Raw genomic sequence first — 27524 nt, forward strand, 5'->3', positions numbered from 1 at the left:
GGATCTGTGCTGCTGTCTGGGTGAGACCTTATTTGTCTTACCTTCTTTGAAAACGGACTGTTTTGTAACCAAGTGTATGCCAGAAAGAGGCAAGTGTTTCCTTTAAAAAACACTGGAAGTTTATAAAGGCAATAAACGTCACTGCTTGGACAAATGATCCCGTTGTGTGCACCAAAAACATAGGTATCAGGTTTTGCTGCAGGTTGTTTTGTGCCAAAACCTGATTCTATAGAACAAGATTTTTTTCCAACACTAAACTTTATCAGTATGCACAAGAGACAAATGTAGCATGCCAAAACTGCAGCAAAAAAACGCAAGGAAAGAACCTGCCAAGAGAACAGATTTTGCTGCTGAGAAAAAACGTCAGTAGTTGTGTAATTGACATTTTCAATACAAAAATGCTGAAACCAGTTAACGTTTGCAACAGATAAATACAGTAGATATAAAAACTGCACACTCCTCTGTTAAAATGTCGGGTTTTTATCATGTAAAAAAAAATTATACCAAGAACAATCTTTTCTGAACTTTTACAACTTTATAAAAGCCCAGCCTCTTCTAACCTTGCACCAAAAAACAAAAAACATTGGTTCTTCCAAGCAGCTGACTAGCACTCTGAAAATGAAAATGGTGGAGGCCCACGAAGCAGCAGATGGCTATAAGAAGATAGCAAAGCGTTTTCAAGTTGCCCTTTCCTCAGTTCAAAATGTAGCTAAGAAATGGCAGTTAACAGAAACAGTGGAGATCAATATAAGGTCTGGAACACCAAGCAAAATTTCAGTGAGCTGCTCGTAGGATTGCTTGAGAGGAAAATCAGAATCCCTGTTTGACTGCAATAGACCTTCTGAAAGATTTAGCAGACTCTGGAATTATGGTACATTGTTGTACTGTTCAGAGACACCTGCACAAATATGGCCTTCTGAGTCATCAGAAGAAAACCTATCCTGCATCCTCACCATAAAATTCAGCATCAGAAGTATGCAAAAAAAAAAAAACCCAAACAATCCTGATGCATTTTGCAAACAAGTCCTATGGACCGATGGGGGTAAAATAGAACTCTTTGGCGACAATGATCAAAGGTATGTGTGGGGAAAAATGGCAAAGAATTTCAGGAAAAGAACATGTCACCAACCATTAAGTATGGGGGTGAATCAATCATGCTTTAGGGTTGTGTTGCAGTCAATGGCACGGGGGACATTTCACGGGTAGAGGAAGAATGGAGTCAATGAAATTTCAACAATTCTTGGTGCAAACATAACACCATCTGTAAAAAAGCTGATGTTGAAAAGCGGATGGATTCTAGGAATTGATAATGTTAATGAATGATCCTAAACACATGTCAAAATCCACAATATACCTCAAAACGTTTGTCTTTTTGAGACTTTACCCATATTGGTCTCATTCAGATTAACATGCTTTTTAAGAATTCATTTTAAATTTCATATGGGCAGGAAAATGTAATGGAATTCCAAAGTCAGCTATGTTGGCTGATAAAAGATGGTAGTATAGTGGCTCATAACTTTGTTCATTATTGTTGGGCATCGCACTTCTGCATGATCCCATTGGGGTCTTCTAAACTTGCCTATACAAAATGGATGGAGATTGAAAACTTATGGTTATCCCCAGCTTACCCCAACTACCTGATCTGGAATGGAGCTTACAATCCTCATTAAATAGACCTATGTACACACTCACACGACTCGTCAGAGAACTGCTGTTGTGCGACACATTTCGCCGTGTAGCTACAGCCTTGGACAAATATACAGTAGGTAGCAAATGCCATGATGAAAAGCAAAATCATCTCCTAGATTTCCATCTCCTTGTCTTAAAAGAAGACATTTTACACATATTTGTTCTGAGACTAAAGGCATAAGTCTGTGAAATCAAGCAAAAATAGCCTCAAAATAGAGAATAATTAATTTGTGCTTTTCCATTATCTTCTGAATTAAAGCCTCATTTGCGTCTTGCATCGCTCATGGCAGTAAGCAGACATCAAAGCTGCCTTTATTTCTAGTGTCAAAACTTTACAAATCCTCTTTTAATTCCTGTAATTTTATCTCTGCATGGTAATGTGTTACTCTTCTAAAACACTCCTGGGTAGAACAGAAGGCGCCCTACTGAGGGAATTGGCCAAATGCTGCCAGTTTTCCATGACAAAATAATCTGCGGATACCTGATAAGTCTGGAGAAACTTCAATTATATCCACTCACCCACCGCAGAATGACTTGAGGATAGGCTCTCACCTCAAGTCAAAATCAGGGACATTATTCCAAACTGTAACCAGAATACATCAACTGACAAATGTAGTGGCACCGACCAATGTAGTGATTGCTCTTTCTCATGTAACAGATCCCAAGGAAACTCCGATTGAATGGTAGAATCTCAGCAACACAAAGCACCCTTGAATTACTAATGTTTGGGATGTACAGAATTATTGAGAGATTTTGCTGTCACCTAATATATAGATTGTTCTATGCAACAGTCCATGCAAATGTCAGTGGATATCTTATCATACAGAAAGCTAGAAGAAAAAGCTGTGGCTCCAGGAATTACGATTTTGGCATATGTTTGTTAGGTGTCGAGTTCCCACCGCTGCACAAGGGGAATCTCAAACCACCTCCGCTGCAGTATCCCATTCTTCTCAAGCCACAGTGGAGCCTGTTCAGCAGAGACGTCAGTCCCAGTCACATACTGTGCGCTTGGTTACTGCTGATCTTCCAGGCTCAGCCATTGTAACCAGCACTGTTCAGCGGTGATCAAATGCTCCTGGGACTAAGTCCCGCTTTTCCTCTACTGAGCATGCCCAAGGGACGATCTCTCATTGGAGGTCGGGGGTCACATGCTCAGGTCCTGTAGCTGCTCCTATTGGACCACTAGCAAGGTCCTGGAGAGCTTCTTCTATAAAATGTTTGCATGGCCGCATGGCCACACGCTAGTATGATTCAGTATTTGTGGATGTATGCCTGTTCTGGTGAAAGCTCCGAATCATTCCCATCCCTAGAGTTGTTAAATGCTCATGAGTGTTGTAGCTGTGTAGCGCAAGATAGTGCCATCCAGCACCAGGCACAAAATATACTGCGTCTATCCTGCAGTGACGCTGCGGTACTGTACGCACTCTGTGCGGCTATCTTTAGCGTCTCATGACAATCCATCAGTGTAGGGTGGGAACTCCCGTTTGATCCCAGCATCTGACTCGGGGCGTCCTCAGGCGCAGGCTCAAAAGCCACCGAGGGTCAGAGCGGGATCAACCACCAGCATAGTGGGGGTGAGTTGCAGGGATCCCACTAGTATGCAATTGCTGCGCCCTGTGAATGCTAACAAGGCATAGCGTTAACTTTAATCTCGACGACTCTGTGAAGCAACAGAGTTCGCTACTATACAGACCGGGTGACGGTACCCTTGTCTATTCAGGTGTAGTACCACCATATAGAGCCGCCATTTACTAGCAGCAGGTTCCACTCCTACACGGTGGACCCCGGGCTGCGAACGCACCTATACTATCTCTATATTTACTCGGTGCGTTCCGCCAGCCCTAACAATGTTGAGATGGGAGAGTTTGGTTTGTTCTGGTGTCCCCCATATACAGAACATATAGGCACAATAGATTAGGGAATGCAGAAGTTTCAATTGCACCAAAGCCCTAATAATACCTGAGGGGGCTCATAAACTCCACTGGCACATAAAAAAAGCATTAACAGGACACGATATATTCAGAGGCTTTGTAACAGATTTTCAATTTAGGTCCCTGGAGTGTCAGAACATGACTTGTGCTAATCACTAGAACCATCTGTGGCCAAACAACCTGTGTGGTATGGATCAATCCAATTTACATCAGGTTGCCAGAGCATCTTGCCGTTGGCACTTCCCTACTCCTGTAATATTACCCTCTCAAGTACCATTTGTGTTGATCAGGGCCGGTTTTAGGCAAAGTGGGGCCCTAGGCAAAGTTTAAAATGAGGACCCAAATGATAACATATTGCACATCACACAGAAGCATTTCGGTTATATTTACATGCGCTGAGTTCAGGCCGCTAAACGAGTGTGATCGACAATATTGAAATTGTTCAACACTTGTTTCCCGGCCTCTTTCCACCGTCTGAGAAAGAATGATGGGAACAGAATGTTCACTAATAGATCACTAACAGATCACCATACAGTATCATGTTATCAGCAGCACATCTACAGTTTACACGGGCGATGTGCTGCTGAGAACAATGATTTCTGTTCCGGCATAAACAATCCAATTACTCGATGAATAGGCAGTATTTTGCTTGTTTAGTATAATACACCTCATAGTCATCCATATATTATAATGTGCACCACAGTCCTCCATATTGTAAAATGCACACCCCATAGTCCTCCATATAATATAATATGCCCCCTAGTCCTCCATATATTAAAATACACTGCTCAGTCCTCCAAATAGTATAATATACTCCTCATAGTCCTCCATATATTAAAATACACTGCTCAGTCCTCCACATAGAATAATACACTCCTCATAGTGCTCCATATAGTATATTACACCACCATAGTCATCCATGTAGTACAATTCACTTCACATAGTATAATGCACCCCATAGTTCTTCATATAGTATAATGTGTTCCCCATAGTCCTCGATACAGTATAATGCAGCCCACATATAGTATAATGCAGTCACCCCACAGAGCATAATGCAACCACCCCACAGAGTATAATGCAACCACCCCACAGAGTATAATGCAGCCACCCCACAGAGTATAATGCAGCCAGTCCACAGAGTATAATGCAGCCACCCCAAAGTATAATGCAGCCCCGCCATACAATATATTCTAACCCCCCATAGAATACAATGCAGCCCCCCTCATATAGTATAATGCAGCCACCCCACAGAGTATATTGCAATCATCCCACAGAGTATAATGTAACCCCCATAGAATATAATGCAGCCCCCTCATACAGTATAATGTAGCCCCCTCATAGAGTATGATGCAATCACCCCTCATAAAATATAAATATAATACAGCCCCCCATAGAATATAATGTAGCCCTGAATAGAATATAATACAGCCCACCTCCCCATAGAATATAAGGTAGCCCCATCAAAGAGTATGATGCAATCCTCCCTCATAAAATCTAATACAGCCCCCTATAGAATAAAATGTAGCCCCCATAGAATATAATACAGCCCACCTCCCCATAGTATATAATGTAGCCCCCCATAGAATATAATGCAGCCCCCCATAGTATATAACACAGCCTCCCCCACAGAATATAATGTACCAAAGTATATAACCCAGGCTCCCCCATAGAATATAATGTATAATGTACCCCCATAGTATATAACACAGCCACTTAGTATATAACACAGACTCCCCATAGAACATAATATACCCTGCATAGTATATAACAGCCCGCATAGTGTATAGCACAGCCCGCATAGTATATAACAGAGCCCACATAGTCTATAGCACAGTCCACATAGTATATAGCACAGCCTGCAAAGTATATAGCAGCCCGCATAGTATATAGCACAGCCTGCATAGTATATAGCACAGCTCGCATAGTATATAACACAGCCTGCATAGCATATAGCACAGCCCACATAGTATATAGCACAGCCTGCATAGTATATAGTACAGCCCACATAGTATATAGCACAGCCAGCATAGTATATAGCACAGCTTGCATAGTATAGAACACAGCCCGCATAGTATATATCACAGCCCGCATAGTATATAACACAGCCTGCATAGTATATAACACAGCCCACATAGTACATAGCACAGCCCGCATAGTATATAGCACAGCCCACATAGTATATAACACAACCCACATAGTATATAGCACAGCCTGCATAGTATACAGCACAGCCCACATAGTATATAGCACAGTCCACATAGTATATAGCACAGCCTGCATAGTATACAGCACAGCCCACATAGTATATAGCACAGTCCACATAGTATATAGCACAGCCCGCATAGTATATAGCACAGCCCACATAGTATATAGCACAGTCCACATAGTATATAGCACAGCCTGCATAGTATACAGCACAGCCCGCATAGTATATAGCACATCCCACATAGTATATACCACATCCCACATCCCCCCTGAGACTCATTGTTATAGTAAAAAAATAAATAAATAACACACTCCTTACCTCTCCTCGTGCCTGCGCTGCTCCCTGCTCCTGTCTCAGCGACTGAACTGCCTGGCACACTGAGTGCGCGATGATGTCATTGTGCACCCGCAGTGTCAGAGGCAGAGCGGGGAATTATGGGAGAGGGAGCGTCAGCTGACGCTCTCTCCTTCATCATTGCTTTGAACTGTACCGGCAGACGCCAGTATAGTTCAATGCGGCAGCGGTGGGGGAGTCGGCGCTGGTGGGAGCGGGGGCCCTAGGCAGCTGCCTGGTCTGCCTGCCCCTAACGCCAGCCCTGGTGTTGATCCTTTGCTGCAGTCATAAAATACCCCAGTGGCCACTTTAAAAGAAACAAGACAGCTGATACATGCTGCACTATTCACGGGTAGCATGTATCAGGCACTGGCTGTTGATCTCTGTCAGGTATGCTTGACTCTGAAATGCTGCAATGTTTCAGAGAAAAACATGCTTTAAAAGATGACGACAGGTGGGTCTCTGGTGGCTTCTCCCTACCCGCTCCTATTGAGTGACAGGTCTCTCCCTGCATGCATGTATAATGAGGGACCTGTAAATCCATTAACGGCGATTGCAGAGAAGCTAGTCTCCTGTGCAGCTTGGACCTTGGCTGGTTACGCCGTATCAAACAACTATGAGTAAGGAAGTTTACTTCCAAAACAGGTCAGATGATTGAGGATCTGTGTTCAGTGGTTTTAGGACATCTAATATATAAAGCTGAATGTGTGTATGTGTGTGTGTGTGTGTGTGTGTGTGTATGTGTGTATGTCCGGGATTGGCATCTGAACCGTCGCAGCTACAGCCACAAAATTTTGCACAGTCACACGTCTGGACCCCGAGAGCGTCATAGGCTATGTTGTGAGGTGAAATTTTAACCCCGCGCTTTCCAATTCACCAAACAATTTTGCCCCTATCTACATAATGGGGAAAAAGTGAAAGGAAAAGTGTTGGAGGAATCGCAGCTACAGGCACAAAATTTTGCACAGTCACACGTCTGGACCCCGAGAGCATCAAGGCTATGTTGTGAGGTGAAATTTTAACCCCGCGCTTTCCAATTCACCAAACAATTTTGCCCCTATCTACATAATGGGGAAAAAATGAAAGGAAAAGTGTTGGAGGCAAATTAACAGCTGCCAGATGTGAACAAGGGGGACTTAAAGAATGAGAGTGATGGTGCCAAAGAGTATATACTGTACAGTTGCTAAGGTGGGGCCCCGACATGGGATAATCACCACACCACCACGGGGATATGAACACACACACAAAATGCGCCACACACTACCACGTGCTCGAACACATATACCACCCCCAGCGCACATTTCACCACACATACACCAACCTCGCCACATAAAAGTCGAAACACAAAAGTCGCCGCTCAAAACTCGCCACGCGCAAAACTCTCCACATGCAAAACTCGCCACACGTGCAAAACTCACCTCATGGAAAAATCGCCACATGCAAAACTTGCACACGCGAAAAAATTGCCACATGCACAAAAGTTGCAACACATGCAAAAGTTGCCTCACACAAAACTTGCACATACTCAAAAGGCACCACACATAAAACTCGCCACGCGCAAAACTCGCCATGCGCAAAACTTGCTGCACACAACTTGCTACACTAACTTGTCACATGCAACTCGACACAAAAAGTTGCTACACGCATGTCGCCACACAAAACTCATCTCACAAAAGTCGCTACATGCATGTCGCCACACGCAACTCAACACACACAACTTGACACACGAAACTCGCCCTAAAACACACACAAGTCTGGTATTATCCTTCAAAAATAAAAATCTGATTAATAAGCAGACAAACTACAAGAGCAACAAATGTACCATATAGGAATCCGGCAGCTGTCAGTCACATGACCAGTCTATTATGTGTATGTGTGAGCTAATATATACTGCCAGGGGTTGGGCTTACTGTTGGCTGGGGATTTATCAGGCTGCCAATTTAGCTTACAAATACTGAGGTAAAAATACTGACCAAATAACGTGTGAACGAGGTCTAATACAGGAGGAGATGACATACAGATATATACTATATACAGGAGATGACACACAGGTATATACTATTTACAGGGGAGATGACACACAGGTATATACTATATACAGGAGGAGATGACACACAGATATATACTATATACAGGAGAGATGACACACAGGTATATACTATATAGAGGAGGAGATGACATACAGGTACATACTACATACAGGAGGAGATGACATACAGGTATATACTATATACAGGAGGAGATGACACACAGGTATATACTATATACAGGAGCAGATTACCTACAGGTATATAGTATATACAGGAGGAGATGACATACAGGTATATGCTATGTATAGGAGGAGATGACATACAGGTATATACTATATACAGGAGGAGATGACACAGATATATACTATATATAGGTGAGATGACACACAGGTACAGTGGGGCAAAAAAGTATTTAGTCAGTCAGCAATAGTGCAAGTTCCACCACTTAAAAAGATGAGAGGTGTCTGTAATTTACATCATAGGTAGACCTCAACTATGGGAGACAAACTGAGAAACAAAAATCCAGAAAATCACATTGTCTGTTTTTTTATCATTTTATTTTCATATTATGGTGGAAAATAAGTATTTGGTCAGAAACAAAATTTCATCTCAATACTTTGTAATATATCCTTTGTTGGCAATGACAGAGGCCAAACGTTTTCTGTAAGTCTTCACAAGGTTGCCACACACTGTTGTTGGTATGTTGGCCCATTCCTCCATACAGATCTCCTCTAGAGCAGTGATGTTTTTGGCTTTTCGCTTGGCAACACGGACTTTCAACTCCCTCCAAAGGTTTTCTATAGGGTTGAGATCTGGAGACTGGCTAGGCCACTCCAGGACCTTGAAATGCTTCTTACGAAGCCACTCCTTCGTTGCCCTGGCGGTGTGCTTTGGATCATTGTCATGTTGAAAGACCCAGCCACGTTTCATCTTCAATGCCCTTGCTGATGGAAGGAGGTTTGCACTCAAAATCTCACGATACATGGCCCCATTCATTCTTTCATGTACCCGGATCAGTCGTCCTGGCCCCTTTGCAGAGAAACAGCCCCAAAGCATGATGTTTCCACCACCATGCTTTACAGTAGGTATGGTGTTTGATGGATGCAACTCAGTATTCTTTTTCCTCCAAACATGACAAGTTGTGTTTCTACCAAACAGTTCCAGTTTGGTTTCATCAGACCATAGGACATTCTCCCAAAACTCCTCTGGATCATCCAAATGCTCTCTAGCAAACTTCAGACGGGCCCGGACAAGTACTGGCTTAAGCAGTGGGACACGTCTGGCACTGCAGGATCTGAGTCCATGGTTGCATAGTGTGTTACTTATGGTAGGCCTTGTTACATTGGTCCCAGCTCTCTGCAGTTCATTCACTAGGTCCCCCCGCGTGGTTCTGGGATTTTTGCTCACCGTTCTTGTGATCATTCTGACCCCACGGGGTGGGATTTTGCGTGGAGCCCCAGATCGAGGGAGATTATCAGTGGTCTTGTATGTCTTCCATTTTCTAATTATTGCTCCCACTGTTGATTTCTTCACTCCAAGCTGGTTGGCTATTGCAGATTCAGTCTTCCCAGCCTGGTGCAGGGCTACAATTTTGTTTCTGGTGTCCTTTGACAGCTCTTTGGTCTTCACCATAGTGGAGTTTGGAGTCAGACTGTTTGAGGGTGTGCACAGGTGTCTTTTTATACTGATAACAAGTTTAAACAGGTGCCATTACTACAGGTAATGAGTGGAGGAAAGAGGAGACTCTTAAAGAAGAAGTTACAGGTCTGTGAGAGCCAGAAATCTTGATTGTTTGTTTCTGACCAAATACTTATTTTCCACCATAAAATGCAAAAAAAATTATAAAAAAACAGACAATGTGATTTTCTGGATTTTTTTTTCTCAGTTTGTCTCCCATAGTTGAGGTCTACCTATGATGTAAATTACAGATGCCTCTCATATTTTTAAGTGGTGGAACTTGCACTATTGCTGCCTGACTAAATACTTTTTTGCCCCACTGTATATACTATATACAGGAGGAGATGACATACAGGTATATACTATATACAGGGGAGATGACACACAGCAGGTATATACTATATACAGGGGAGATGACATACAGGTATATACTATATACAGGAGATGACATACAGGTGTATAATATATATAAGGGAGATGACAAACATGTATATACTGAGGTGAAAATGAGAGGTGTGAGGTGAAAATGAAAAGGTGTGAGTGCAAAATGAGAGGAGTGAGGGAAAATAGTGCAGTGATCGGAAAATGACAGATGTGAGGTCGAAATGACAAGTGTTAGGGGGGAATGAGAGGAGTGAGGGGGAAAATAAGAAGAGTGAGGGGAAAATGAGAGGTGTGAGGGGGAAAATGAGAGGTATGAGAGATGTGAGGGGGAAAATGAAAGATGTGATGGGGAAAATGAGAGGTGTGATGGGAAAATAAGAGAAGTGAGGTGCTATAACTAACCACAGATATTTAGTATGCCCAGGCAACGCCGGGCTCTTCAGCTAGTATGTAATAAAGTTACAGAAGGATGGAGTGCTTTCTCTTACTTGGTTACACTGACATGCACTGCTCAAGCTGCCGATCCCGCTGGATGAAGCCATTGCAGATGTGGTGAGCAGTTGGTTTTCTTACGTTGCATATATAGGTCATTAACCGTGAGTAGAGAGAAGCCGCCAGGGACCCCCCTGTCCAACTAGTCTCCTGTGCAGCTTAGTCCCTTGTGGCTTTTAATGTATTTTTTTCTATGTCGCACCACAGTATTTCAGAGTCAAACATATATGGCTGAACTCATACAGTCAGTGTATGTGCATGATGCCCGTGAATCGGCACCATGTATCAGCTATGAGGTTCCCTTTAAAATATGTGATTCTTTCAGACAAACAGTTGTTTGCTCTATTATTTGAGATTTAGCAGGATTTTTCAAGGGTTTTTTTCACTTCATATGAAAAATGCATGTTTTTCATAAAAGAGGATTTTTGGATACTAACTACAGAAAAACATGGTGGTTTATGACAGCATTTAATATAAGGTAGTTTTCTGGAGTGCGCATGTGAGCAAAGTGTGCATTATAGGCTGAATGATGTTTAATTAATCTTGTGAATAAATCTAGAAAATCTATGTAATGCCAAATTACATAGAAGCAACGTGTCAGGATAACTAAATAGAGGACAGAAGGAATAAAGGAAGCAACGCCAATGTAAACGCCTGCCTCATACAAGTGTGGTACTGTGGAAAAGGTAAAAGCGGCTCTGTCATCAGATATCTCAGTGAAAACATTACTAAATAGATCTATTACTTTATAAGCATGATATATGTACAATCAGAATGGCTGTATAATATTTTAGAACATCTTATATTCATTCTCTCCTCAGGGTCCGTCCTCCCTGCTGCTGCTGAGATCTCACACTGCTCAACACAAGCTGCATCTGTCAATCAGGCTGGCTGGGTAGAGACTGAATACACTTGGACTCATCAGTTCTGTTTGCTCTCATTAACTGGACTTGTACAATTTTTGCATTAATATTGAGATTATACAGCCATTTTGATATGGATCTTCAAAGGAAATATACCAGTCTCATCAGGTCTAAGACAGCTATGTAATAATGTATAAGGCGTATATTGTGAAATCAGGTGACAGATCATCTTTAAGAAAACCTGCCCCGAATTAGTAGGATGAATCTGGAGGGTGAGGGGTATTTGCATTTCGAATAGAGGAATCTACATCATTCTCCTTAGCAGGTAAACTGGCGTGTGCTGAGATCACATCATACAAGAGTCCTTATTGTTTCCAAGTTCTGTGTTCTGCATGTCTTGGTGTATGGTGCAGTGTAGAAAGACTACTTTAAAGATGTTTAAAAGGATTTTCCAATGTATTTATTTCATTTGCTAAAACTGGAAACATCACCTTTGTAAGGCACTTACATTTTCAAAATTGTCCAGAAGCTCATTTGGGTGCACATCTTGTGTTTTTCTTCCAGATGCATTGACCCCCAGTATACTAATCAACTAATCAAATAATGTAGACGCTGACTGTCTCAGCTGGGTAGACAGGGCACCGCTAGTTATGGGGCATGCAGTTTTACTGCATAGAATGACTATACTCCAACATCTCTGGCCGGTCAGCACTAGCATCAGGCACAATATACATCCCTTCTCCTACACAATCATAGAAGAGTGCGACATGGCGGGAAATTTAGTCTCAACATAGAGCTGAGACAACGGTACTCCACACTCCGGCATGATGGTAATGGCAACAAATGATACACAAAAGGAACACAAGTATCGATTACGTTGATTTTCGTGAAACTGACAGTACTCTGTAACATAAGAAATAATATATTCTATAATAGTGGTTCCATTCGACTTTTGGAACCACTAGAACTATTAATTTGCCAACCGCACTATAATCATTATACGATACCGTGATTTGGATATTGGCAGAATGACACCTCTGACTGTGAATGGTTAAATTGGTTGTCCAGTGACAGCAAGTTATGATGACCTATCCACAGGATAGGTGGTAACTTATTGATCAGAGGGGGTCTGACTGTTGGTACCCACTCTGATCAGCAGACCCGGGAACTTTTGTCCCTGTTACAATGGAGCAGGGGGTCCACATACTTGACCGTCTCTGCATTTATTCCCTATGGGTGGGGTTGCTGAGCTCTGCGCTAGGATTTTCCAGCAGCTCTATAGAGAATGAATGTAGCGGAGGTCCTCTGTATGAGGGATAAAAGTGCCCCAACAGGGGTAAAAATTCCCTGCTCTGCTGATCAGTGCAGGCCCCAGCGGTTGGACCCCCGCGATCAGTAAGCTATTATGTTTCCTGCATGATAGGTGAAAAAGGGTCTGTCCAGTGAAAGCAAGTTATGTCCTGTGTGTTCAATGCTTGTCCCGTTATGTGCATCTTTGCTCCATTTGATGCCTCCTATGATCTTCACACTGGCGATCTTGCACTGACTGCTCCACTTCTTTCCCATTGAATATGTGATAGTGGCATGAATTTTGCTTCCCGCTTTTACCTTTATTGGTGTTAATTGTCATTTTCCCAATTGTATATCTAATCCAGATCTAGGAAAATATGTTTTTGTGGTAAACTTGCATCACACTGTGGGTAAGAGCATGTTAGCCATAAGCTAGAATTGGCACATTATGTCTGTATATATGACGTAGCTTCTGAGCATTGTGTCTATGATCTGAGGTCTTACACATTCATATTCATTGTCTTTATCTTCAGAATGCTACAGGCATTGCTCTGTTGCCAAAGTCCTTGGTTTATTAGATACATTTTATATACTGTATGTATATGTCATAAATATATATATATATATTAGCTAAATAAATCCTTTTTTACCATTGTATAAAGATCTATTTAGATTTTTAGAGTTTATATACATTTCTTGTGTACAATGTGATGACAATTTAGCTCTTCTACAGTATGTCCAAGATGGGGGCAGGGGCAGAATATAGCATTTAGAAAACATGTAAACTGTTCTGTATGATAAGAATAACTAGATTTGTTGGGAAACTGATGTAATTTTTTTCCACATTATATAAATCATAAATTTTTCTAATTAAATTTTCATTAATGTGTTTAAATGTAAAAAATGTTTCTTCTCCAATGACATACACATTTAATCCGAGTCCATAAATCTTCATTGTTACATTGCTCATCAGTTTTAGATATGAATTACTATAACAGCATAGCACCCACCGAGGCAAATAAATAATACAGCGGGGTAGAAAACATCTACAATAGTCCTAGTTTTATTTAAGAAGGTAATGAAATCACTAAATTAATAATTGATCCAAGAGAAATTTCATCATCCTCCCAACCTCCGATCATTTTATGTTTTACTTCTGGGCGGCTGCACTGAATACATTATATAGAGAATTTGTAAGTAAGGGAACAAAACCATCGGTAATATCAGCACTGTCGTAGATACTGAAATAAACACAAAACAAATAGCATTGCAAATGATCTACTATATAATTGTCTAAGGGTACTTCCGTCTTTCTGTCCTTCTGTAACGGTTATTCGTTCGCTGATTGGTCTCGGCAGCTGCCTGTCATGGCTGCCGCGACCAATCAGCGACGCGCACAGTCCAGAAAAAAATGGCCACTCCTTACTCCCCGCACTCACTGCCCGGCGCCCGCAAACACCGCTCACACAGGGTTAATGCCGGCGGTAACGGACCGCGTTATGCCGCGGGTAACGCACTCCGTTACCGCCGCTATTAACCCTGTGTGTCCCCAACTTTGTACTATTGACGCTGCCTATGCGGCATCAATAGTACAAAATGTAATGTTAAAAATAATAAATAAAAAAAAAAAAACCTGCTATACTCACCCTCTGTAGTCCGCTGAGCCGCTCGCACCGCCCGCCATCTTCCGTTGCAGCTTTCGGTGGCAAAGATGGTATGGCAGCAGGACCTGCCATGACGTCACGGTCATGTGACCGCGACGTCATCACAAGTCCTGCGCGCCTGCGCGGCAAGGACCTGACGTGACATCACGGTCATGTGACCGCTACACGGTCATGTGACCGTGACGTCATCACAGGACCTACGCTCAGACCAACCCTGTGACCGGAAGCTGCCATGGACTACAAGGGGCCCTTGGAAAGGTGAGTATATGTTTATTTTTTATTTTTTAACCTGTGACAAACGTGGCAGGGCAATATACTACGTGACTGGCCAATATACTACGTGGCTCTGTGCTCTATACTACTTCGCTGTGCAATATACCACGTGGTTCTGTGCTGTATACTACGTCACTGGGCAATATACTACGTAACTGGGCAATATACTACGTCCCTGGGCAATATACTACGTCCCTGGGCAATATACTACGTGGCTCTGTGCTGTATACTACGTCACTGAGCAATATACTACATAACTGGGCAATATACTACGTGACTGGGCAATATACTACGTCGCTGGGCAATATACTACGTCACTGAGCAATATACTACGTAACTGGGCAATATACTACAGCGCTGAGCAATATACTACGTCGCTGGCCAATATACTACGTCACTGAGCAATATACTACGTAACTGGGCAATATACTACAGCGCTGATCAATATACTACGTCGCTGGCCAATATACTACGTCGCTGGGCAATATACTAAATACTACGTGGCTGGGCAATATACTACGTGGCTGGGCAATATACTACGTGACTGGGCAATATACTACGTGACTGGGCAATATACTACGTGACTGGGCAATATACTACGTAACTGGGCAATATACTACGTCACTGGGCAATATACTATGTGGACATGCATATTCTAGAATACCCGATGCGTTAGAATCGGGCCACCATCTAGTGATTGATAAAATGCAGATGATGAGATAAAAAATGTATGTTTCCACTATATATGGATCACATACTCAAAAATAAGATTAAAATGTTAGTGATAAAATGCACCCATTCATTAAAAAGCACAAAAGTGTTATGCGCTAAGGAGATCAACCCTTTCCTCAGAAACAGATCATTTTGCCCCATGTGACACTTTAGACTCCATTGTCAACATTTCAACAGCACTGCTATGCTGCTTGTCATTATCTCTGTGTCTGAAGAAGAGATTGAACCACCCAATGCATAACACTTTTCTAATTTTCAACCCCTTTGTAAGGTAATCAGCCATCAAGTGCCTCTAACAGCAATGGGTGGATTCAAGATCCACTCCTGGCTGTTAACCAGTTAAATCTGGCTGTCAATCACTGACAGCAGGATTTAACACACTAGCTGGAAGCACGTCACAAATCCCACCCATCAGCACCCCTGTCACGTTATCGCGGGGTGCCAATGGGTTGTCATGACAGTCGGGGTCTGCTGTGCCTGTCACTGTGATACACCTGTGAATGCCGGCTCGAGGCTGGCCTTCACAGTAGATCCTGATTTCTGCTTTACAGGGCTGAATCACTGCTAAGCACAGGCGATTGGATGATCATAGCTTCAAGCCTCCTAAGGAGATTATTGAAGCCAGTAAAAAGCTTTTTGTTTTGTTTTTAAAGTTTAAAAATATGGAACAAAAAACAAAAGTTCAAATCACCCCCTTTTTTTACCATTAAAAATAATAATAATATTATAATAATAATAATTTTTATTTATATAGCGCCAACATATTCCGCAGCGCTTTACAAATTATAGAGGGGACTTGTACAGACAATAGACATTACAGCATAACAGAAATCACAGTTCAAAACAGATACCAGGAGGAATGAGGGCCCTGCTCGCAAGCTTACAAACTATGAGGAAAAGGGGAGACACGAGAGGTGAAAATAAAACAACTTAAAAAATAAAAAATACACATATTGGGTGTCGCTGCATTCCTGCTTTTTTCTACCATACCACTGATAAAAGGCAGAGACTGCTGTGCATAGTCAAGACCAGGGATGGACAACATTTTCTGGTATATGCTCCACCCTACCCATCACTGTCACATTGGCACAGATTGCAACATGCCAATTTGCCTAATTAAAGAGACAGCTATTCTGACATTTATGGAATAGTTCCAGTAGGACAGTCCCACTTTTTGTATTCCTATCTATCAAGAGAATCGGGCTACCCTACTTGGTATTGGAGAAGATAAGATAAATATACATGGTTATCTCCATTATGGAAGTTCTAGAAACAGCGGAGTAATTCACACCTCCTATAAACCACAACAGCCACTCCTTTTTTCCACTAGACATTACTCATGTGTATCGTCCGAGTCCTGTACTATGAGAGAGAATGACGCTACTGCCTAATGAAGGGACTCAGCACAATGCGTAACCAACAATCCAAAACGCGTTAGACAGAACCTTGCTTTGATATTAAAGCCAATAGTTGTATTAAATATGATGTATTTAGTATATATGATATTATATATGAATTACCAAACTACATTGGAATTTATATATCGTTTAGAAACAACACAAAGAGCGAGAAAAAAGCATTTCACATGAGATAAAACTGCCTGCCACTTCCCTGCCATGTTGAGCTTGTGATTGATAAAGTGTACACTGTGTCAACACAGGATGAAGCAACTGGGTCACCTGCCATCACTCATTCCACTGTCGTTCCGTCAAGGTTAGCTCACATTATCAGAGTACCACTTCAAATAGTGAACTCTTCACTCTTTGCTGACAATAAAGTCAACCATAAAAGTCTATTCATAAACTTAAAGTATCAGGTCACTCAGTTTGGGATGGCTTCTGACAAACCTCTATATAAACAAATACCCTGAAATCAGACAATTTTCAAATTCAAAGTCGGTGGCTCTACTTAACAATCAGGTGGGGGGAACCTATCTCTATTGAGACCAACCCAGTACAGTAAGTGATCAATGGAATCAAGGTCTCTTTTCCCTTTAATAAATATGGTGTTCCTTATTGCAGCTTATGAAATGCAGATAAAGTGAGATTATGAGAGCTATCTCAACTTGTGACCTCCTTGGTAATATGGTGCTGTTAGGGATGGTGAGAACAGAGTCACCACTGTTATGTATAAATTAAGTCTAAAGGCAGACTAAACTTCAGAGGAGCTGTCCACCACTTTCCGTGCTGAACAGAAGGATTACCCTACTCACCACAGACAGAACCCTGGTCTGCTCGATCTTTAAAGCCTCATAAACATCAGTGAAACATTACTACTTGTGCCATGGAAAATGCTATTTAATACAAGAAACTCCAATAAATTAGGGGACCTCGCTGTAGCTATATCAAATGGCCCTCATTAACAAGATTAATTTAATTTAGACAACAATGGTCAGCCAGTATAGAGGCATATGAAAGTATATTTAGTTAGGGAATCTAATTGCTTCTTTTTTTCTGTTACCGAGCAGACCTCCTGGCGGAAATTTCATTGTGTAGACTGGACCTTCAGATTAGGAATTCATTTACAGGCCTGGTTGGTCTGACATTTAATGACTTAATCAGGTTTGCCATGAGGTTCTGTGCTTACAGGCACATAGTAATTCAGGTCATGGGCAGAACCGCTTATTTGCGGTTTCATAGACCCGTAAGAAAAATACAAACTTCTTAAAATGGCATTAAAAACTCTATACTCTTCAATGTAATAGCATTGAATTATTGCAGATTTAACAGTGTTTTACACTTATATATCAAGAGACTATATTATATCAAAATATTAAAAAAATATTATAATACATAAGAATTATGATAACATGAAAAAAGTGACACATAGCTACTCGCTACCATATATAAGAGCCACTAAATACTTCTCTGATGTGCCCCCACTGACTGGAGTTACTCCTATATAACATAGGAGGCTGGCTTAAATTCTAAAAACACTCATTTGTCTTTAGAAGACAGGTGCTGCTTAATTTTTCTTTTACAGAGGCAGCAAAGTCTTTCGAGAATTAATGACACTATACTTTCTTGGGATAGGAAAGAGAGTGGACAGACAGTAGGACAAATCTGCCCCGTTCACTGAAAACAAGGTGAGAAGCTTCTATTCTGCTCCAAGCTCCAAATCTCTTCTCATTATAGATTGGCTTGTATGACGCAATGCATTTTCTGTAGCCATTTCAGGAGCAGTCAGAAGATTGTGAATTCCAAAGGTTCTCCATAACATGTATGACATAGAAACCAGACACACGAATGCTATTTTGTGTAGGATTTATATCGCGGTAAAACTCCTACTTTCACCTCAAGGTGACAATTCTCCAAATCATATTATTGTTGGAAAGGGGAAATATGACACTTCACCTGTTGCAGATTATGCATTATGTGAGCAACGCGTTATCGCCAGCCAACAGGATTAGTGAGGGTTCAAACAGTTCCAAGAAGTGAATGAGTGGAGCTGTGGCACACAGGTGTGGCCGCTGATCAGTTTTAACAGGACATTTCTGTGCTCATTCTCTGGTTCAGTAAGGTTCCAGAGATTGGACTTCCAACGATTTGGAAGTTAGTACCTATCCTGTGGATAGAGGGTAAATTTAATTGTTGGAAATAATTATTGATGTATCTTTCTTTAAGGACTTAATTGCTCAGTGGAGTCTATATTTGCACTATGCATATCCTTCTGTATATGGCCTGCTGCACGGCACTCTATAAGTTCTGGTCCTGCAGATCTGCAGAAGGATGAAGCTTCAGCAAAGTAGTGTGTGGGACTATGACTGGGCAAATAATTGAGGCTTCTTAAGGACTGTCACAGAGGAGGTATAGAGAACTTGCTAGGCCCAGGAAAAGCCTGGTGCTAGCTGGGTGTCATAGCATAGTGACTTTGATTATCTATTTCTTTGGCAAAGGAGAGATCTTATAAATAGGGGTTTTCTCAGCAAGCTTGTATTGTGCATTTTACCTTGTAAGGTTCTAGAGTGGAGTATGTTCATTTGAGCTTTGATAAACCAGGGTCTTAGTCATCTGGAGGAATAAACATGTCTTCATCTCACCTGTGGTGAGGTGAATAGTCCTGACAGCTGCTTTTGTGGAAATGATGAACCAATATTTGAGAGATGTGACTGAGAGAAGTAGAAAAGGGGTCACATGTTGGAATAGGGCCTAACTTGTAGAGTTTTCTAGGGTGGTGGAACAGACAACGTTAAGGACCTGTAGTGTGTGAGAGTAAAGAGCTCAAACTCTTGGGAGGTTGCAGTTGAGTACTGTAGTAGGGTTGGACGGGTCCCTGGTGGCCTGCCGAAATTACATTAGGAACGTTAGCATGGTAAGCCCAGAAAGAGCTTGGTATTACAGTATTGGTTTTGCATGGTTTAGACAGTGGACAGGTGGTATTGCTTGAGACCTTGAAGGAGACACGGTTTAAGTGAATTGCTGGCTAGCTGTTGGAGTGAGTGTGTGTGGAGATGACTTGTAGAGAGGACTGAAAATCCTTTAGTGTTTTGGAGACATAACTCTTGTAAAATAAATCCTTGACACACAGAGGCACTAAAAGAGGTAACAGACTGGGCCCTGGAAAAGAGCATGGTCTGAGAGAAGAGATAGAGCTAGAGCCTAGTGTGTAAGGCAGTGTCCTCCAACTCCAGTCCTCAAGAGCCACCAACAAGTCATGTTTTCAGGATTTCCTTAGTATTTCACAGGTGATGGAATTCCTACCTGTGCAGGTAATGCAATTATCACCTAGACAATACTAAGGAAATCCTGAAAACATGACCTGTTGGTGGCTCTTGAGGACCGGAGTCGGGGAGCACTGGTGTAAGAACTGTGGTGGAGACTGTTGCTTGACAGAGGTGGAAGTGTATACATTATATGTTGTGACAGACTGTTTATGTGGCCTATGTGAAGTAAAAGAGATCTGGACAGGACAATAGGTTAAATTCTTTGGCGTCTATTTAGTTTTATTTGCAAAGTCCACAAATTGAGTGTTGAAACCATTATGCATTTTGCGCAGTGTTAAAGTCATGTGAAAGCAAACTAGACAAGGCTATTGTGATCAGAAATTGGCAGCCATTATCATGTGTTGTCGCTTGTACTGTATCATTCATCACCACTGCTGCCCTGTAAACTAAGATCTGCGTCATGCAGAAGAGCAATGGTGCTAAAGCACCAGCGACTGTTTTATAAGCATTATGTGCCTGTCCCTCAAATTATTATGAAAACTAATAACTTCTTTAATCCTTTCAGTCTAAGCTATGTAATGGCCCTAATTTATCCAACACTTGATATGGTGAGGGACGCAGTGTAACGTTAGAATGTAACCTATGGGGATTTCCATTATCAGCATACAGTATATGACATATCCATGGGATATGCCATAAATACCTGGTAGGCGCGAGTCCCAACTTTGTAGCATCTGTCTATAGCAAAAATGTGCAACATTTTTCATACAGTTTGATAGAGAGGTGTGCGACTTTTTCTGAAATTCTAATAGAATTTAGTGCAGACAGGCATAGACAAGCTGTGTGAGGGTATAACCTATGAATGTCTAATACATATTTACTACCTAATGGATCCTTTTTCAATTGTTTTAAATACTTACCTGCTTGAATACTAGTTCTGTTCTAGCTCCATGATTCACCACCAACCACGCTATTAAAAGGCTTGTGTTTTTTATGAATGTAGCATTTACAAGCCTGCAGAGATCTGAAATGTCTGATAATCTCTGTTTCTGTAGGCTATATTACCCTAATCATATGCTCATACAGCTGTAATTCTTGTAGAGAAAAGGGACATAAAAGGTGCTAATATTATACTGCTTTAGAATCATAGTAACAATAAACACCCTGTAATTATTTTACAGGCGCAGTGTCATAGTGTTAGCGTTTAATTGATTTCCTTTTGTCGGAGATCTAAAATTGTATAGAAAAAAAATATATAGAAATACAGTATATGGTATATATTGGTTATTTACAATATGGTGTGTTTTATGCCACCTTTTTTACCTCTTCATTTTTAACTTTTACTGGTGTTAAAGGGGTTGGCCACTACTTTTATAACTCCTTAGGATAGGGCCATCAGTATCAGAACGGTCAGGGTGCCGGTGTTGCACACCTACAGATTAGCTGTTACTAGCGCTGTTCGGAAATTATCAAATGGTGCCTGAACACAGCAGCTCCGTCAAAACTATTGCGGCCGCAGCCGAGTACTGCAGATCCAACCCTGAATAGGAGTGAACCTGCACTACCCGGCCACGGCCGCTTCAGTCTTGACCTAACTGTTGTGTTCAGAAGCCACCTGAGAACCTTTGGCCACCTCCAGTAACTGACTGGCGGGCTACTAGGTGTCGCAACCCCATTGATTAGACATTGATGGCCTATTCTCCATCAATAAAAAAGTAGTGGCCAAATCCTTTGATATTTAACTTAAACTTAAATGCTGTCCTTGCGGAGGTGATCTGAGCGTTGTATGGAAGTGAAAATTCCTTGAAGCCTGGCAGACCAAGCCTTTATAGGTCATATTGCTGCAGGTAAAGGGAATGTTTTAGATATGATAATATTGGAATTTCTACTCAAGCAACTATTACTATAGACTTTACCATGTCTTAAAAATTCACTTTAAAATAGCTTGCACGCTCTTAGAATTCTTTAAAGTGGTCTTATAAATAAGTATTACCAGTAAGATCCTACTATATTTCATATGTTTCAAACTCTTTCATGTATTTTTAGGGTTAAGCTTTTTAGCACAGATTAATATAGCCAAACCTGATGTTCTCTAGCTGCCATAATTACTGTATGATGTAAATTTAGGGCATAATTGGTATTATAACATGTCCATGATGAAGATGAATTTTAGCTTCTCCAATGTGGATTACATTATTAATGATACCTACACATAATTCCGTTATTGGAGTCTCATTATAAAAAATATCTCCAGTTTAATAAGCACCAAATAAAAAGATGCCTATGAAAATCCACCCTTAATATGGTAATGTATTTTTCATCACAACACATGGAGCAAATATACAACCCTAAAAAATAAGCTGAATACTATTAATAAAGCCTCATGCCCTCTACCCTGATACCGATTAGTTTTCAAACCCTGATGGAGATCTTGGGTGAAGCCAAGCTAAATCCAAGGTATGGCATTTACTTTAAAGGAAATTTGTTACCTCTTGCGACACTTTTCAGCTATTACTATGGGCATATAGGTAATAGAAATGTTAATTGTTCAATGTTATTGAAAAATCTCTGTCAGGGGATACAGGTGACAAGGAAACCCTTGAGGAATGGCACGCCTTGCTCAAAACCTTCTCCAGACAAGCAATCACATTTATTATCAACAAACGTAAAAACCAACCAGTACTAAGTAGTAATCAAATGTTGAAAATATTTGAAGAAATTAAAATTAAAACTTATAAGCACCATCCAGAGATTAGTCACATTTCCAAAAGTATACAACATGGGATTAAAACTAAAGAAAAAAAGATAATAGCCAAAAATCATCGTAAATTTGAAAGGGACAAGATAACTTATAACTCTCCATAGTACGCACAGAGAGGAGAGAAGAACTTTTTAAGGTTATCGATGAAATTAACTGTACCAATAGCACGGAAGAAAATGTGCTTTCCGTCTACAACTCGAAGTCTGATCAGAGTGTGCTTAGCATAATCGGACCGATTTTATCGGATGGAGAACATACGGCCATCTGCACCTGCCCTTAGTTAAACTGTATACCATAACTATCAGCTGCTGGTTATAGTAAAGAAACTCTGGAATATATTCCTCAAATTTGTTGTAAAGCTGTTGTGCCAAATCTTAATATTTGCGATTTACTCTTATTTGAGCTTTGTAAAAAAAAAAATTCACAAAAAAGGATGAAAGTAACAAGTAACATTTTACACATACTGTAAATGGGAATCTTACACATCCTTGTGTGAGGCCATTGTTGGGGTAAGGTCTGAAATGTCTCGTCTGCATCTATTTCCCAACAGACTGGACTGCACATGTTTCTGTTCAGTCCTGTGCAGCCGGTTTATCGGCAGCTGTAGTCAATGGTACTTGCCTCTGTCACTAAGTAACTAAAAGGAGCCTGGCCATGGTCTCTGCCTTATTTATGTGCTGAGCAGATTAATGAAGGGATAATAACAATGTTCCTGGAAGAGGGAGACAGATTCGATGTCTCTGTAATGTATGTAGGTGTCATAGTACTGTAAATGAGAGGAGTCTTTTGTATCTTCACCTTTGCACCTTAAGACAGTAAGGTAGGTAATATTGTCGACAGTGATAAGTTTCAATTTATAACGAAGATTATCAAACTGAAGCTTTATATGTTGGAACAACATTATAAATATAGTGAATAACTAAATTTCATGGGGATGCTCACCAAATCTTTCAGCAGACATAAATTGCTATGTAGTAGACTGACCACAATAACTTGCGGTTAGACCACAAAATTGTGAAACGCAATAGCATCTGTTCTGGCAATTGACATGTTGTCAAAGTTGACCTGATTTGCCCAGATTACGATCTGTCAAAAAACAGTTACTCTTTTGGCATTACGTCAACATACGCACTGATGTCATGTACTTAGGATGGTATATCATTGTGTCAACACAATCCCGTTCTTCCACCGATCAAACATTTATAGAATATGAGTTACAATCCTAGACAATCCTTGACATTGGGGGGGGTCAAGAAATCACAAAAGGTGCCAATGATGACGCCATTAAAATGCCAGTCGTTAAACTGCCCTAGCTCATCTGCCATTGACTACTAAAATAGACATCAGACCAAGGAAGTGCAGATCTTTTTGTTGATCTCAAGGTATGATAAATGGTTTGCCTGTTGACCCAACAATAAGAAAACTACAAACCTCATATATTGAATGAAGAATAAATTCCTTATCTGTATTGGTTTGCAAAGGAAGCGCAGTACACACAGGGTATAGTAGCTGAATAAACCTTTCCAGACAATGTAGCTCACTTTATCTCCACCATCTATGGTTCCCAACTTGTCAATAGAAGTAACCTACAAAAGCCACTACATGACTTTTCATCTGGTCTTTTCAGACAATTTAATGAGTGAGGGACTTCCCTAATGTCCACAAAAACTATCAATTTTCAGAGGACGTGAGTAGTGGACATCTTGGCTTCCAACATGCTTAATATTGGCCAGGAGATAAGTTGCAGACAGCAGACAGAAGTGTTTGTCAGCTGCCTATCTCCTCCTTTAATTATGGTTAAGGAAGATGGCTGTCATCTTCTTAAACCTTTCTTATACATCTGGCAGTGTTTAAAATTGTAGCTTTCAAGCCATATGATAGTAAAGTAGATATTCCCCCAATTAGAATAGCTCAACACCCTTGTACCACTCTTGAAAAAGAAAGAAAAAAATTGCAACAGGTCAAGACTAAACCACAATGACCAGGTAACGAGTCCAGAGTGAGAATAGAAATAAACAAGATAGGTCAAGAAATGTACAGTATTAAGAAACTTACTAGAAAGCTCCAGTGCACCTTCTCTGGAGATATCGAAGTGACATCAGATTTAAATGAGCGGGTTTTCTCCTCTAGGAGATGAATCTGGTTGTATGTTCTGTGTTGCACGGATGGTGGTAGGCACTGGAGATCATTTCTCAACTGCTGAGAAAAAGGAAAAATTGACACATTGTGTGAAAGAAATAGTAGCATTCATACATTAATTTATCAGATAAAATTGGAAACGTTAAATATGAGGAGCAAGCATAATCTATCAACTTTCTTTTGGCTTTTCTTGAGCTACATGACAACCAATGAGGCCATGAAATGGACTATTAAGAAGGCATATTTGGCTAACAATGCTACTAGTGTTCTAGTATAATTTCCAGTGGGTTTTCCCATCTTAAATACATACAGCATATCAACATGTTACATCATAACTGTCCAATAAGTGAAATTCCCAAAACTCTACTGCCCTTCTCTACTGAAGGAGCGAAAGTCTGACACTTTCCACCAGGTGAGATGGCCAGTGGAAGATGCATCCAGACATAAGCGAAATAGAGTGGTGGCCTAACATTTGTACAGTTTTCTCTAGTCAAGGCTTTATGAGTTAGAGAAATAGGCAAGCAATCTTACTACCTTTATGTTCAGTCTACTCCTGAATGTGGCATCCTGTTTAAGTAATTGCTACAAATCGACATTTTTTAACACTGAGGTTTATGTTACATGAACGTCTAAAGAAAGAAGGGGGGTAATTACTGACCTTTGTGCCTTTGGAATTTAGAAAAACTTTGAAACTGTACAGTTTATCAGTTGAGAACATGTCCCAGGTCAGTTTTGTGGTATTTCTATCAATTGTGAAATAGTCACAGGTCTCATTATCGCCACTGCAGATGACTAGCTTACGCCAAACATATAGACACATTTTACACTCTATGACAGGGAATGATACACAACTGCAAATTCGATACAAGCATGTTGTCCTGTAATTGAGCTGTAGGGTACTCGGCCATATCTGCTCATTACTTTTAATTAGGATTACATTGGCAATTCTTTTTTAAAACGCAAACTGGTGAGGTGTGGTTTTGATGTGACCACTATACTGAATAATTAAGTAATGATTAATATTTCAAGATGAAATCTTCCATTAGAGGAATAGATAGAATGATAAAAAAGTACTTAATTAGGGACTAAAGCTGTTTAAACACATTGGATAAATGTGAGCATATCCTGGAAACACTTTTTGGCTCTGTTGACACATTTTTTCATTATGTCCATGGTAAGGAGAGTTCCAGATGTCTAACAAACACATAACAGCCTAAAATGACATGTCCAGACATACTATACCTTTTTCTTCACTACAGAGGTGAAGCGCAGGAGGAATACAGTTAAAACAAAACTATACCACCTGAAGAGATGAGCGAATCAATTAGATGCAAATGGAGTGTGTACGGAATTTTTAGGAGTTTGCTTAATCTGGCAAATTTAAACAATTTGCGATTTACTTCTCATGACCATGATATTTGTCACTATTTTACAGATTTCGGAAAAAGCTCACATGACCTCAGGTTGGCTTCCCCATAATGTTTTGCAGATGTCACATAACATGATACAGCACAGTAAATCCGCCTTTTGTAAAATCAGAAACAGGAAATCTTGCAACCATTTTGGGATGAACCTGGATCATGAGAGGACGTCACACCTCAAGCTTAGCCAAAGAGATAAAGCCATAAAACACAAATGAAATAGCACAGCAGTGAAGATTAGTATGAGTATGCAATGAAAAGACAAAAAAGAGTCATACACGATTTCCAAGGAAATTGGACTCTTTGGAGTACTTTTGATTCAGGCACAATGAATCAAAGTAAGTCGAATTTCCTTGGAAAATTTGATGAATCTGGAGAATTTGAATTTCAAAAGATTCAATCATCTCTATTCATCAGGTATATACTTTTAATAATGGGAACATATACCACTATACGCCTATACAGTGGCATACATAGAGGCTTTTTTCACTGGAATACTCCCGGCATATAGATTTGATTGAAAGAGTGAAATGTGAGCGGACATCCTAAAACTGCAGACAGTAGCAGAAATGAAAAATGAACACATTTGATTTTTTTTGGGGGGGAATAAACATTAGGAATGCCTGTAGCTATGTACAGCACACTATACTCCTGTTTTGGCCTAATAATTACTGTATACACTGGAAAATCTCTGTACATGCTGAACATGACCTCTCCATAACTGGGTCAACACATGCCAAAAAGGGTTACATGTCCTAGTGGTAGGCATCTATGTTTTTTTACTTTATTGAAAACCATACTCATCAATATTTTTCAATCCAGAGGATTTCTTCATAAAACCTATAGCGTGGAGATTGTTTTACATTGATATATCTGTATCATTATTTCCCATACTTAGAGATATGTTGTAAATCCACACGAGGTGCAAAAAAAAAAAGGCCTCAATCCACCTATGTGTGAAATCTGCAGCAATATC

The 27524-nt window shown here is 40.6% G+C and overlaps 1 protein-coding gene across 21 annotated transcripts in view; it reads right to left on the minus strand.

Moving 5' to 3' along the window:
* Positions 1 to 27524, minus strand: part of RIMBP2 (RIMS binding protein 2) — an 817544-nt gene that overhangs the window by 441201 nt on the left and 348819 nt on the right. For 18 of the 21 annotated variants that reach the window (XR_013223594.1, XM_077293305.1, XM_077293290.1 and 15 more), the window contains one exon: positions 25044 to 25187. Coding sequence is in view for 19 of the 21 variants with exons in the window: in XM_077293305.1 (XP_077149420.1) it covers positions 25044 to 25187 (144 nt within the window). In the remaining 2 variants the exon portion in view is untranslated. The remainder of the gene's footprint in view (positions 1 to 25043; positions 25188 to 27524) is intronic. The other 3 variants (XM_077293289.1, XM_077293285.1, XM_077293301.1) reach the window with 1 other exon arrangement.

The sequence above is a fragment of the Ranitomeya variabilis genome, chromosome 1 (assembly GCF_051348905.1).
Source record: "Ranitomeya variabilis isolate aRanVar5 chromosome 1, aRanVar5.hap1, whole genome shotgun sequence".
NCBI classification, from domain to species: Eukaryota; Metazoa; Chordata; class Amphibia; order Anura; family Dendrobatidae; genus Ranitomeya; species Ranitomeya variabilis.